This window comes from Danio rerio, chromosome 25 (genome assembly GCF_052040795.2).
Source record: "Danio rerio strain M-AB ecotype USA chromosome 25, GRCz13ab, whole genome shotgun sequence".
NCBI lineage: Eukaryota > Metazoa > Chordata > Actinopteri > Cypriniformes > Danionidae > Danio > Danio rerio.
In genome coordinates this window covers 9846914-9862609 of record NC_141045.1, presented here as the reverse complement: position 1 = coordinate 9862609, position 15696 = coordinate 9846914, and the positions used below count along the sequence as shown (strand labels likewise).

At 36.4% G+C, this 15696-nt stretch overlaps 1 protein-coding gene across 3 annotated transcripts in view; it reads left to right on the top strand.

Annotated features, from left to right (window-relative positions):
• The window catches only part of furinb (furin (paired basic amino acid cleaving enzyme) b), a 161119-nt gene that overhangs the window by 131128 nt on the left and 14295 nt on the right, over window positions 1–15696 (top strand). For all 3 annotated transcript variants that reach the window (XM_087310973.2, XM_087310974.1, NM_001045109.3), the window contains 4 exon segments: window positions 8739–8839; window positions 12045–12148; window positions 12265–12382; window positions 12558–12737. In XM_087310973.2, coding sequence (XP_087167099.1) covers window positions 8739–8839; window positions 12045–12148; window positions 12265–12382; window positions 12558–12737 — 503 coding nt within the window.

Sequence of the window (15696 nt, the reverse complement as noted above, 5' to 3'; positions counted from 1 at the left end):
TAGGGCAGGCTAATTAGGCCAAAAGACGACTATAAAAAGAGGATGCCCTTCGCAAGTTTTTAAAAGTCATTACTCTGGATCGTCATCATGAGCATCTGGGCTATTAGTTTGCTCCGTGGCTGCGTTTCCCATTTTCGGATTTGTCATTTTACTCACACTAATGTCAGTGTGAAGAATCACTCCTCTCTTTCTAATGGAAGTGAATGAGGACTAGGGCTCCATTAAAGTGCTTGTGTAATATTCAAAGTCTTCTGAAGTAATGTGGTGGTTGTGCGAGGAACAGGTCGAACGTTAGTCATTTTTCACTGAATATGTTGACATCTGCATTAGCATTTGAATAAAGCGTTCTTTTCATTGACACGGTTGATTGTTTCAAGATTGATTTGCTCGGGGAATTGTAATTTTCTAGTCATTGCTTTAAAGATATGATTCATGCATAATTTGTGCACTGGACTTGGAATGATCCAGTTGGACCTTTGGTTTATAGACCTGATTTATTGATTCATGAAGGATATGTTGGGATCTGATTATTTGATTCATGATTTAAGAATGATTAGTTGACTGCAATTGGATTGATAAGTTTAAGCAGTTTAATCAGTAATCTAATGACCACCAATAAAGAAAGAAGTTGTTTTTGACTCAGATTATTTTCATCTTAAAATTATTGTAAGCTTAATAGGCTTATTATGAAACCAACAGTTTAGATTGTTTAGTCCTTACTGTATAAATTAATTAACTGAATCCTTGGTAAAGCAACAAAAGTAACACATTGCTTTTAATTTGACATAAGAAGGCCGTTTTAAAGCTTATAACAGACAAAAAAAAATACTTTAATATAATATACACACACGCACACACAGTGTATATAAGTAAACACAAATATACACAACACTCACTGGCCACTTTATTAGGTGCACCTTACCAGTGCTGGGTTGAACCCCTTTTTGCTTTCAGAACTGCCTTAATCCTTCGTGGTAAAGATTCAACAAGGTACTTGAAATATTCCTCTGAGATTTTGGTCCATATTGACATGATAGCATCACGCAGTTGCTGCAGATTTGCCGGTTGCACATCTATAATGCGAAGCTCCCATTCCACCACATACCAAAGGTGCTCTATTAGATTGAGATCTGGTGAGATGCATGTAGCACTGTTTATAAACCTTTTTACTGCTTTTTGGTGAAGGTCTGACCGTAATTTCATCCTCTTCAGTGCCATCTTGGACCATCTTTACATGTTGTTCCGACGTTAGGCCATCTTATTGGTCTAGCGGGAAGCACGTGACGCGAAGCTGCATCTCTCACCATCAAAAAAACGATTATGCGAGGATGAGACTATTGCTAACTTTAAACACTTGTAAAAAAATAACTGCAGGATTATACACGGAGAACATTTATTTTTTAATTCTATACCAATTGATCAATTTTTTGCAATAAAAAGAATGTAGTGCCTCATGTATGGGAACGGAAGGAAACGAAACGTGCTTCCAATTTTGGTGGGACTTTGCGAATTGTAGACTCAGTTTCCTGTTCTTAGCTGACAGGAGTGGCACCCGATGTGGTCTTCTGCTGCTGTAGCCCATTCGCCTCAAGGTTGAACGTGTTGTGTGTTCAGAGATGCTCTCCTGCATACCTCAGTTGTATCTGTTGCCTTTCTATCATCTGATCTCTGACCTCTGGCATCAATAAGGCATTTGTCCCCACAGAACTGCGGCTTACTGGATATTTTCTCTTTTTCTGACCATTCTCTGTAAACCCTAGAGATGGTTGTGCATGAAAATCCCAGTAGATCAGCAGTTTCTAAAATACTCAGACCAGCCCGTCTGGTACCAACAACTATGCCATGTTCAAAGTCACTTAAATCACCTTTCTTCCTCATTCTGATGCTCTGTTTGAACTGCAGCAGATCATCTTGACCATGTCTACATGGCTAAATGCATTGAGTTGCTGCCATGTGATTGTGTTAACGTGCAGTTGGACAGGTGTACCTAATAAAGTGGCTGGTGAGTGTACACTCATACATAAATATAAAGAATATATATTTAAATATTTAAACAAATAAAAGGCTTCCCAGTACAAAACACTTCCAAACATCTCCATGATGCTTTCTTTTACTAAGAAAGTCATAAATAAACCTTTCTCTTTTTTTTTTTCAAATTACTTATTTAGTGACATTTTCTTAAGCCACCTCTGGAAATGAAGAGATAAAAGGCATCATATTGAAATAAACCTAAAAACTATTCTCCTCTTTCTAATTTAGGTTTAATAGGATTTAAATGTCAAATAAAACAGGGAGCAGTAACATTATTTAACCTGTAATAAACTGCACTACTTTTCAGGATCATTTTGGATTAACATTAAAAATAGAGATGCCAGCTGGTAAATTGGGAAGATTATAAAAAATGATTAATGGCAAGTCTGTCAACTGTCCCAAGAGTCTTTCCCACTGGCCCTGAGCCATCGGCGGTTCTTACTGTCAAGTCCTGCCATTCAGGTGGAAAGATGGAGTTGAGTTAGTGATTTAAAGGCCTAATTCAAGATTGAAAAATTATTTGCAGTAATCTGATTAAGCCAGAGATCAGATTCAATTGAATAACACCAAATATGACACAGTTTATAATTTTTCTATTTATAGCTAAACATATAATACTGAATAATTGCAATATTTCTTTATTTTTTATTATAATAAGAATACTCCATATAGAAATCTGATACATAGAAATATATGCATAGTACATATATGACATTCAAGTCTATATTTATATATGAAACATATATTTTGAAAAATAGCCACTTAAATGTTTTTTTAACCATTGGAATTACCAATATGTACATATATGTTCTAATATATTACATACATTTCTATAGCCATATATGAAAATATATACTATTGAAGCTAGAATTATTAGCCCAAAATAATTAAAAATTCTGTTTAACGGCGTGTTTTTTAGCACATTATTAAACTTCATAGTTTTTCATAACTGATTTATTTTATCTTTGCCATGATGACAGTACATAATATTTTCCTAAATATTTTTCATCTTAAAGTGCAGTTTAAAAGCTTAACTAGGTTAATTAGATTAACAAGGCAAGTTATTAGGCAAGTCATTGTTTATAACAATGGTATGCAAAATGGTTTGCAGTTGCAAAAAATTGCTTAATAATATTAATAATAATATTATTCAAATATATAATAATAATAATAATAATAATAATGTTTTTTTTTTTTTTTAAATAAACCGGAAAAGACTTTCTCCAGAAGAAAAAATATCTTTGGAAATATTGTGAAAAGTTCCTTCTCCATTAAATATTACTAGAAAATTATTTGGAAAAATCTATATATTTTATGTGAGGGCTAATATTTTAATAATTCAAATGACATTGCGATTATATTTTTTCTCAGCAATATTGCGATACAAATACAATTTCACCTGACAACTTGAATAACTCTGTTTGGAAAGGCATTAATTAAGATTGATTGGGATGATTTTGTAGGGGAGTGAATCATGTATAGGTGAATGTACACGATGTATAAACATTTAAAAAACATTTAAAAAATCTAAACTACGAACGGTAAACTCAGAATTGCAAAAAAATTAAGTAAAAAAATTAAAAATAATTTTTTACTCAAAATAACAAATAAAAGTCAGAATTGCGAGATGTAAACTCAGAATTACGAAAAATAAAAGTTTGAATTGGGAAACTTAAACTCAGAATTACAACAAATAAAAGTCAGAATTGGGAAGTGTTAAAGTCAGAATTACATCAAAATTAACATATATATATTCTTATATTATTTCTTATATACATAATAACCAAACTACAGTCATAAATAAACACAATGGAGCAAAGAATAAGTGAAATAAACAGTGCTTTATGGGTTTCTGAGCAATCTATAAGTATTAAGGTAAATATATTGAATAATTAAATGTAAAATGACATGGTCATTGGATGCATAGCCTTCATCATATAAATAATTCAATAAAATGTACTTTCATTATTTATTTTTTATGCCTAAATGATTTAATTCACAGTTAACAGACCTTACAAACACAAGTAATATCAATGCTAAAGTGATATATTGTGCAGTCTTTTTATATATATATATATATATATATATATATATATATATATATATATATATATATATATATATATATATATATATCCATCCTTGTGTTTGTGTGTGTGTGGCTAATTTTTTCAGCATTTCGAAATCATGTTTCACAGTATATGACATATTTCATATATGTAAAATCTAAATATGAATGTCATATATGTAATTTGCATATATTGCCTTATATCAGCTTTCTATGTGGGCATGTTTGTAGATGTTCAAACTGATTCAAAACGTAAACAGATTTAACTCAGTTCCCTTAAACCCACACTCACATTGAGGGGGAAAATAGGATTTCTTGTGCTGCGGGTAGTTATCCAAACTCAGTTTGAATCCCTGATATGCTCATCCCTAGGAAAGTGATTTCAGACTCGGCAGGCAGGTCTATCTCTGCCAGCTCACTGAAGCTCATCCGAGATGTTTCGGACAGCTTTAGAGTGTTTGTTTGCTTGATGTCAAGCCTGTCCCAGTATGTGTGACTGCGATAGCTCCCGCTCTCCCTCTTCTGAGACTCCTGTTCCATTAGGATGACAAAGGCAATAACAGATTCAATTTAAAAATGGACGCAATCTTGCCGACAGCACTGAGGTGGATTTTGCGTGTCCGTATGTGTTTAAATCAAGACAGAGATGAATAAAACAATGACGGAGAAAGAATGGGGGTGCGTGCTCACCTGGAGGTTTTGTAGCCTCAGGCTGGACGTTCTTTTGTCCTGACCGTTGTCAATCACGCACCGTCTCCTACGGCATGATTAAAAGCCCAAACCCTCATGTTTGAGGTGCCAGCTTATTAAGTCTCACGAGCTGTCACACGTCTCATCACAGTGACTGTGGTGAATGAGTTTCCCTAGGAGTCATATTTTTTGTTAGCCACTTTGACGTGTGCCTCTGGCTGATGGACGCCCACTCTGACAACATGCATATATATATATATATATATATATATATATATATATATATATATATATATATATATATATAGCTACAACCAATGTTCTACTGATGGCTGACCAATAGCACACCTGACCTTTCCATTGATGTTGATCTCGATGAAGAAGTTTATTGTAGTATAGCAGCCACAATGTACATGGAAGAATTAACCCTGAGTATCTTTAACCCTACCACTTAGGGTTTACTACCCTAAATTTAAATTAAGTTGATCATGTTGTCTATCTGTGCTTTGTAGAGTATGTTAGAGAGGTCAACTTTTTTGATAAAAAGAAGATTATTTTGTGTGTAATGCAGTGTTTAAGCTGGTACAGTTGAAGTCAGATTTATTTGCCCTTCTGAATTATTATTTTTTCCCCAATTTCTGTTTAAAGGGCACCTAGTTTACCCCTTTTTTAAGATTTAATATTAATATTATGGTTCTTCTGAGTGTGCCAGTTCAGGTTCAGTTTGAAACACAATTCAGATATTTTTCATATAATGTGTTAAAAAGTGTCAATTTGGGGGCATCAACACAGGTCGCTGTTTTAGGGTGTTGCTTCACAATAAAACTAGTTTCGACTTCCCGCCTAACTTAACAAGGGGGCGGAGCCAAGAGCTCCCCCGCTTTGTGTATGGCAACATAGAGGCAAACAGAGAGAAGCAACATGAGTGAGAGGACCAGAATATAGCAGTACATGTACGACTCGGACACAGACCAAGCAGAGAGTACAAAATCATTTGTGTTTTTGTATAGTTTTACAGCCATCTGTGTGCTAGTTTAAAGTTCCGAGCTTGTACACCGAGACTAATAACCACGCACACTGAATTACTTTTGACTGAGGCTATAACTAAAGGGCGTCACACAGCGGATGCGCTGCTCAGAGCTGCGACACAGCACTCCAGACATGCAAATTCATTCATTCATTTTCTTGTCAGCTTAGTCCCTTTATTAATCTGGGGTCGCCACAGCAGAATGAACCGCCAACTTATCCATTGCATTTTACTGGAATTTTTGCTGCAACCTATCTCTGGGAAACGCAAATTCATATGTTATTTAAAGTGAAACTATTCAGATGGCACTCTGTGGCTTGGCTTGAACAGTGTCCTGAGTCGTGGCTGGACGCCTTGGACAGCCACCGACTTTAGAAACCTATGTTTAGAATTCTAAAATGCATGGCTCTGCACGTCGCTGAGCAGCGCTTCTGGTGTGCAACCTGGTTAAGGCAAGTTCGTTATTTCCAATGGAAGGACGCACGCACGAGACAACGTGCTCACACTTTTTAGCTGCACCTAGTTAAGAAGACAGGGAGCTTCTGTTACCGCGGGAAATGCAAACAGCTGAAGTTAAAGGAAGACCCAATGTGGTGAATGTTGATCTTGTTCATTCATTCATTTTCTTGTCGGCTTAGTCCCTTTATTAATCCGGGGTCGCCACAGCAGAATGAACCGCCAACTTATCCAGCAAGTTTTTACGCAGCGGATGCCCTTCCACCCACAACCCATCTCTGGGAATCATCCACACACATTCACACACACACTCATACACTACGGACAATTTAGCCTACCCAATTCACCTGTACTGCATTTCTTTGGACAGTGGGGGAATCCGGAGCACCCGGAGGAAACCCACGCGAAGGCAGGGAGAACATGCAAACTCCACACAGAAACGCCAACTCAGCCGAGGTTAGAAACAACGACCTTCTTGCTGTGAGGCGACAGCACTACCTACTGTGCCACTGCCTCACCCATGTTGATCTTGTGTTGAGCCCAATGAGCTTTACATCTAAAAATAGAGCAAGGGTGTTTCTTTGGTGACATCGCTTTGACTCACACGCTGAAAATGGCAGACGTGAAACAATAAACTGAGGATATAGTAATGCCCGCCTGTCAATCAATATTGGTGGGCGGGGAAACCGCACTCCTACGTCAAGTTGCGGTCGATCTCAAAACCGCTCCAATTGGTCCACCATTTTTATGTTGTTAAACTGAAAAAAAAGGACTGTGTGTTTTTGTCACCCCAACATGACGGTATATACACTATACCTACAAACCCAGGTAAAAAAAAAAAAGTGCACTAAAATGCACTTTATTTAAGTATACTTAGTACACTTTTCAGAATTGTATAAAAGTGCTCTATTTTCGCACACTAATTTTGTACTTAATGTACTAATAGATAGTATTAAGCATTTGTTAAGAGAAACTTAATACCATCTAAATTTACTCAAATGTGCTATTTTGAGACACCCTGAAGTTGAACTAAAATGTGCTTTTAACATACTATATCTATACTTTAAAAATATATATATATTTAGTTACAACTAGAAATATGCTTGAACCCTAATTTTAAACGTTTATAAATATATTTAAGAATAGTTTAAATTATAATAGTAATATATTAAAAAAATAATATACAAAATGTGAAAAAAGTGTGCTAAAATACAGTTTAAGTACACTAAGTATATTTTTTAATAATGTACTAAAAGTGCTCTATTTTAATTTTAATAATGTACTAAAAGATAGTATCAAGTATATGTTAAGATAAACTTTTAACCATTTAAGTGTACTCAACTGTGCTATTTTGAGACACCCTGAAATTGAACTAAAATATGCTTTTAACATACTATATCTGTATTTTAAACAACTAGAAATACACTTGAACCCTAATTTTAAACATTTAAATATATTCATGACTAATTTAAAGCATAATAGTAATATATTAAAAGAATATACAAATTGTAAAAAAAAAAAAGTGTGCTAAATACTGTATTAAAAGTGCTCTATTTTCCCAAATTAATTTTTGTATTTAATGTTCTTAAAATTAGTATTAAGTGCATTTTAAGATAAACTTAAGTACATCTAAGTGTACTCAACTGTGCTATTATGAGCCACCATGAAGCTGATCTAAAATGTGCTTTTAACATACTAAACATTTATTTAAAGAATATATTTTGAAGGGATACTGTGTGTACAAAGAAAACAGCATCTGTGCTTCATCAAAACACTTTAATCTTTTTGTGCAATAAACCACAAGTCCAAAAATACCTTATGGAGGGAACAAAAACTTAGCAAAAACTGAGAACACAAAAATATAAATAAGATGCAACATTACAGCACATGTATGAAATGTAAAGACATTGTGGGAAAATGTACTTCTACTACAATACATTACTAATAGATAATTAATTAATAAAGTCAATTTAATGTAAACTTAAAATTACCACACTCAAAATCAATTTAAGTGTTAGGTTTCCTCTGGGTGCTCTGTTTCCCCCACAAGTCCAAAGACATGATGCACAGGTGAATTGGGTAAGCTAAATTGTCCGTAGTGTATGTGTGTGAACGAGTGTGTATGGGTGTTTCCCAGTGATGGGTTGCAGCTGGAAGGACATCCGGTGTGTAAAACATATGCTGGATAAGCTGGCGGTTCATTCCGCTGTGGCAACCCCAGATTAATAAAGGGACTAAGCCGAAAAGTAAATGAATAAATGTATGCTTAAGAGGCAAATAATATTGACCTTAAAATAGTTTTTAAAAAATTAAAAACTGCTTTTATTCAAGCCAAAATAAAACAAATAAGACATTCTCCAGAAGAAAAAATATTATAGGAAATACTGTGAAACATTCCTTGTTTGTTAAACACTAATACATTTATTTGTCAACTAATTTAGACTTCAACTGTATTTGTGTGTGCAGGTAACAACAGACCTGAGGAAGAAGTGCACAGATTCGCACACGGGCACGTCGGCATCGGCTCCCCTGGCCGCCGGAATCATCGCTCTCGCTCTGGAGGCCAAGTGAGTGATGACAACATTGACACCTGTCTCTATGGACAGACAAACACGCACACGCTCTCGCCACTCCTGTCCATCATTCTCCACCAGCGGTTAGACTTCATTACCCCGCGTGCATCATTTTCAGCCCTCCGACACACTCAGGCATCACCTTGACACTCCTTGTCGGAAAAAATAAGAGATGGGCTGCCGGCTCACACACTGCATTTGACCCCGAGGCCCTCTATACAACATTAAATCATCATGCTCAATTAAAACATATTTGATCCTGCGAGGCTGTAATAAAACATGGAAATCACGTCTCACACTAGCGTTTCTTTGTCTGCGTGTGTGGTGGAGACATGGGCTCCTGGTTTGCACACACTTTTTGTGCATGTTTGAGTTTGGCCCCTGCTGTTTAGGGCTGTAAACCCCGCTGGTGTTGGCTTTGATCGCACTTGCCTCACAATGAAAGAGACGGGGACGTTTTGGGGAGGTTTTTTTAAAAGGACCTCCACCTCTATTCTCTTTCTGTCACAACACTACTCTTTTTAATGGCTGGCAGTCTTTGTGATGGCGCGCTGCGGGTGACTTTTGAACTTCTGTGTGCTAGAGACGCAGTCATATTCCTTTTTCACTGAAATGCTTTCAGATCTGTTGCTAGGTCAGATGAGAGATGAAAATTTTATATATATCAGGAATTTAAAAAAATATGTTTATATACTGTATGTGTGTATGTTTTTTAATTATGTTTTATACATATTTATATGCATTCTATTAATATGTTTAGTATATATTTTAATTTATTTTATAGTTTTATTATTTAATATATATTTAATATATTATCATGAATAAATATGTTATATTTATATTTTTTATTTTAAACATTAATTTACATATTTATTATATATGTTTTTTCAGTAATTGTTAATTATATATTCTTAATTCAAATTATATATGAATTTGTATTACCTAAAAAGATTTTTTATAAGATTTTTTATTGTATTAAGATTTTTAATTATACATATAACATATATATATATATATATATATATATATATATATATATATATATATATATATATATATATATATATATATACACACACACACACACACATTTACTGGCCACTTTATTAGGTATGCCTTACTTGTACCGGGTTGGACCCCGTTTTGCCTTCAGAATTGCCTTAATACTTAGTGGCATAAATTCAACAAGGTACTGGAAATATTCCTCCAAGATGTTGGTCCACAATGACATGAAAGCATTACGCAGTTGCTGCAGATTTGTCGGCTGCACATCCATGGTGCAAATATCTTGTTTCACCACATCCCAAAGGTGCTCTATTGGATTGATATCTGGTGACTGTGGAGGCCATTTGAGTACAGTGAACTCATTGTCATGTTCAAGAAACCAGTCTGAGAAGATTCGCGCTTTACGACATGATGCATTATCCTGCTGGAAGTAGCCATCAGAAGATGGGTACACTGTGGTTATAAAGGGATGGACATGGTCAGCAACAATACTCAAGTAGGCTGTGGTGTTGACACGATGCTCAATTGGTACTAATGGGCCCAAAGTGTGCCAAGAAAATAACCCCAACACCATTACACCACCACCACCAGCCTGAACTGTTGATACAAGGCAGGATGGATCCATGCTTTCATGTTGTTAATGCCAAATTCTGACCGTACCATCCGAATGTCATAGCCGAAATTGAAACTCATCAGACCAGGCAATGTTTTTCCAATCTTCTATTGTCCAATTTTAATGAGCATGTGTGAATTGTAGCCTCAGTTTCCTGTTCTTAGCTGATAGGAGTGACACCCGGTGTGGGTTTCTATCAGTCTGGCCATTCTCCTCTGACCTCTGGCATCAACAAAGCATTTATGCCGACAGAACTGCCGCTCTCTGAATATTTAGTCTTTTTCACATCATTCTCTGTAAACCCTAGAGTTGGTTGTGCGTGAAAATCCCAGTAGATCAGCAGACCAGCCCGTCCTACACCAACAACCATACCACGTTAAAAGTCGCTTAATTCACCTTTCCTCCACATTCTGATTCTTGGTTTGAACTGCAGCAAATCGTCTTGACCATGTCTACATGCCTAAATGCATTAAGTTTCTGCCATGTGATTTGCGTTAACGAGCTGTTGTACAGGTATACCTAATAAAGTGGCCGGTAAATGTATAATATTAATAACAAGGAAAATAAGTGACTGAAAAAAAGTCAGTGTCTTCTAACCGAACGCAACTCTCAGAACTTCTTATTGATTACAATAGGGGTGAGCTAATGCTGTTTTGCATAGGTGTAGCCATACTGCTGTTGTTGGTATTATTTTAGCCCGTCCATTAATTTCCTGATGCTGAGTCCAGCATGCTTAAAGCCTCTGGGGATTTCTCCCGGACTGACACCTCATCTATAAAATAAAGGAATATCTGTTCAATATCTGTGTTATTCTTCCCATGCACAACATGCGAATTGCAGTAGTCTTACATCAAGTAATCATTGAACGTAAACTGTTCCGTCTGTGCTGTGCCTTTAGGTTGATAAATCGTGCACGCTGACATTATGAATTTGCCCGCTGAGCCATTTATTGTGAGGTCAGAAATATTGAAAGCGTATGAATTAGAACAACCTCTTCATAAATCACCTATAAAAATACACAAACGCCAGAGCAGGATGTGTTTTATAGTCTTCTACTGCACGTCTGAATCCATCCGTTTAGAAATGGCTTGTCTTGCTGGTATTTTCGTCAGTGCTTTATGTCCAATTCCAGACTTGGTTTACCCTGAAATATCCTAGTGAGAAGGGGGTTTTCAGCCTTCCCCATGAGGGCCACGAGTCCCAAAGATGCTTGTTTCTGCTATGTAGCGCAACAACCGACAAAACTAATAAGCTGGAGTCGTGAACCAAGGAAATACAGCAATAAATTGAATCTGATATTGCTGTTTTCGGGTGGAATACAATTTCAGGTCTTTAGTTGGGAAAAAAGCACCTCGTTTGCTGTGTAATTGCAAAATGATGCACGGCCCCCAGGACGGAGTATTTCCATTTGCAATTTTCTGTGACTCGGATAAAAGAAAAGCTTTAATTATGTGTCTTTCAAAGAGACATCCTGTCACGTCCAAGAGGATAATTATGTGCAAATTATCTGTTGAATGCAAAAATAAATCTGCCGCAATGTAATACCCGGATCACATTTCATTATTCCCTTACGCCATCCAGCATGAACCTGACCTGGAGAGACATGCAGCATCTCGTGGTGAGAACCTCACGTCCCGCCCACCTAATAACAAACGACTGGAGGACCAATGGTGTGGGCCGATTAGGTAAATGACAGTTTAATTAACCATTCAGAGAGCTGCATTTATGTATTCAGTAAACAAGAGTGACCTTGTTGCTTTATCCACCTCTCTCTCTCTCTTTTTCTATGTCTATATGGCAGTGAGCCATTCTTACGGCTACGGTCTGCTGGATGCTACTGCAATGGTCGCTTTGGCCCAGAACTGGACCAGCATGGGGCCGCAGCACAAATGTGTCATTAATATGCTGACTGAGCCCAGGTAAGGACGGTCAAACACCTCATGCAGCACAGGCAATACATCAACACACTGCATTGTAATGCCAACTTACGCCAGCTTCCCATGGGGAACCAGAGGGCATCATTTGAGGACTCATTGACAGCAAAATTACGAGTCATCATGGAGTTGCTTATGACTGTTTTTTTCTGTGTTGTAGGGACATAAAGAATCACCTGACATTCAGCAGAAGTGTGGAGGCCTGTTCGGGTCAGCCGGATTTTGTGAGCTCTTTGGAGCACGTGCAGGCCAGACTCACGCTCTCCTATAACCACAGAGGAAACCTGGCTGTTCACCTCATCAGCCCGCTGGGGACTCGTTCCACATTGCTGGCTCCACGGTAAAACACAAGCCAGCACGTCATTAACAAAGATGTATTTGCATACGCTCCCATTTTAAGGGATGGGGGTCTGTGGATTGTTTAGTCATTGGCGCCTCCAGAAAATTTTCTTAAGGGTGGCCAAGTAAGGCCACACCAAATCTTGGGCGTGAAATATTGCAATTTATTCCTTGAAATAATTCAACAAGTAAACCAAATAAAAATCAATAATTACTTTAAAAATACCTTTCAGGTAAGTTATTTTTACATACTTTTTTGTACAACATACAGTATATGCCATGACTAAAATTAATTAAGATTAATGAATTAATTAAAAAAACAAACAAAGGAACAAACTGAACAAAAGACATTACTACATATACACACACACACTTACTATACAGATCCTAACTCTATCATTTATCCATGTCCCTCTTTGAGCCACAATATATTAATACATATTCTTCTATTGATGTTTTTGCAAAACACACCCACAAAATCATTGAGATTTTTGGCCCTTTTAAGTCAACCAGCAAAATAATGGAGTTGCTAAATAAACTAGATTCTGAAACGCTGATTTCAAATGCATCTGTTTATTTATTTATTTTGGATTTGTGGTTGTTTCAATCAGATAAAACACAGATAAAAAAGTGTGCAAGCTCAGTGAATCAGTTACATCGGTGGTGCTGATCAATCCACAATAATTTAGTGACTGTGTTTTATTTATTGATTTATTTATTGAAATGTTGGAAATTTATGTAAGTACATTTAAATTAACAATATCAACAACTACCCCTTAGGGGCGTCCCTGTGTTTAGTCCTCTTGAAATTGTCTAACGACGATGATGCAGACATCATCTTTCATACATTGCCTTAAATTGGTCTCTTTTGTCTGCTTTTAAATGTTTCTCTGATGAGTGAGGGTCTGTGGACAGGTGTTTAGTTTAGTTTAGTTTAGTTTAGTTTAGTTTAGTTTAGTTTAGTTTAGTTTAGTTTACAGAATGTTAAAAAGTGACATGTAAAAATAGAAACAAAGTATAATAAGAGAAAATACACGATCATACACACACACACACACACACACACACACACACACACACACACACACACACACACACACATATATACATTGTAACACTTTATTTGATGGTCCATTGGAGTATTAATAGACTGTCAACTTTATATCTGTTGATACTGCTGCTAAACAGAAATTTAACTCACTATATGAAACTTTGCAAGTACATGTCAACTTACACTACCCTAACCTAACAGTCTACTTATAATCTAATGAGAATTAGTTGGCATGTAAATGCAATGTAACTTAAATTCAACAAATTGAAGTATTTATTTATTTACAAACAAAAGAAAGAAACGAATGGAGAAATAAACAACAACAACAACCTTAACAACAGTTACAGCAAAAGGACAACATGACATTGGACAACATATCCAAGAACAACCAGTACAAGTAGGTCTACTGTCAAGAATACAGTACTAAGGTAGGGCTGGGCGATTAATTGAAAAGTAATCGAAAATCGACGTTCAGAACCTATAATTGATCTAATTTTTTCAGGTACATTTTTTCAATTATTTTCCCTACCATGTGTGCAGTCACGTGACCCCACTTTGTTAATGCTAATTTATACTTGATATATTGTGTTTTATACTTATTATAGTGCATTTGGAAAGTATTCATAGCGCTTCACTTTTTCCACATTTTTTATGTTACAGCCTTATTCCGAAATGAATTTAATTTATTTATTTCCTCAAAGTTCTACACACAATACCCCATAATGACAATGTGAAAAAAAGATTTTTTGAAATTGTTGCAAATTTATTTAAAATAAAAAACCTGAAGAATCACATGTATTGTACATCAGTATTCACAGTCTTTGCTCAATACTTTGTTGATGCACCTTTGGCAGCAATTACAGCCTTAATTCTTTTTGAATATGATGCCACAAGCTTGGCACGCCTGTCTTCCTCTTTGCAGTACCTCTCAAGCTCTATCAGGTCGGATGGAAGCGACGTTGTAGAGCCATTTTCTGATCTCTCCAGAGATGTTCAATAGGATGTAGGTCTGGGCTCTGGCTGGGCCACTCAAGGACATTCACTGACACTCCAAAGAGTTCAATTTTAGTCTCATCAGACCAGAGAAGTTAGTTTCTTGTGGTCTGAAAGTCCTTCAGATGCCTTTTGGCATTTTCCAGGTGGGGAGTGGCTTCTGTCTGGCCACTCTACCATACAGGCCTAATTGGTGGATTGCTGCACAGATGGTTGTCCTCCTGTAAATTTCTCCTCTCTTCACAGAAGAACACTGAAGCTCAGACAGAGTGACCATCGGGTTTTTAATCACCTTCCTGACTAAGGCCCTTCTCCCCCGATCACTCAGCTTAGATGGCCAGCCAGCTCTAGGAAGAGTACTGATGGTTCCAAACATCTTCCACTTACGGATGATGGAGGCCGCTGTGCTCATTGGAGCTTTCAGAGCATCAGAAATTTTTCTATAACCTTCCCCAGCCTTGTGCCTCAAGACAATCCTGTCTCAGAGGTCTACAGACAATTCTTTTGTCTTCATGCTTGGTTTGTGCTTTGACATGCACTTTATTATTTTTATTATTTTTAATTAATTTGCCACAATTTCAAAAAATCTTTTTTCACATTGTCATTATGGGGTATTGTGTGTAGAACTCTCTTGTGTGTAGAATAAATTAATTTAATCACTTTGGGATTAAAGGCTGTAACAAATAAAATGTGGAAAAAGTGAAACGCCATGAATCCTTTCCGGATGCACTGTATTGAAGTGTCTTTGAATAAAATCATCATGCAAAGGATCAGGAATTGATCACATGAAAAGGCCGATCATCCAAAACGCAACATCATCCAAAGTTTTTGAGGCTTAAATCGCATCCCTGAATGTTGCTACGAATAGAACAAAATAAATATAAAAATATAAATAAAACGTTCACAAAGCTGCATC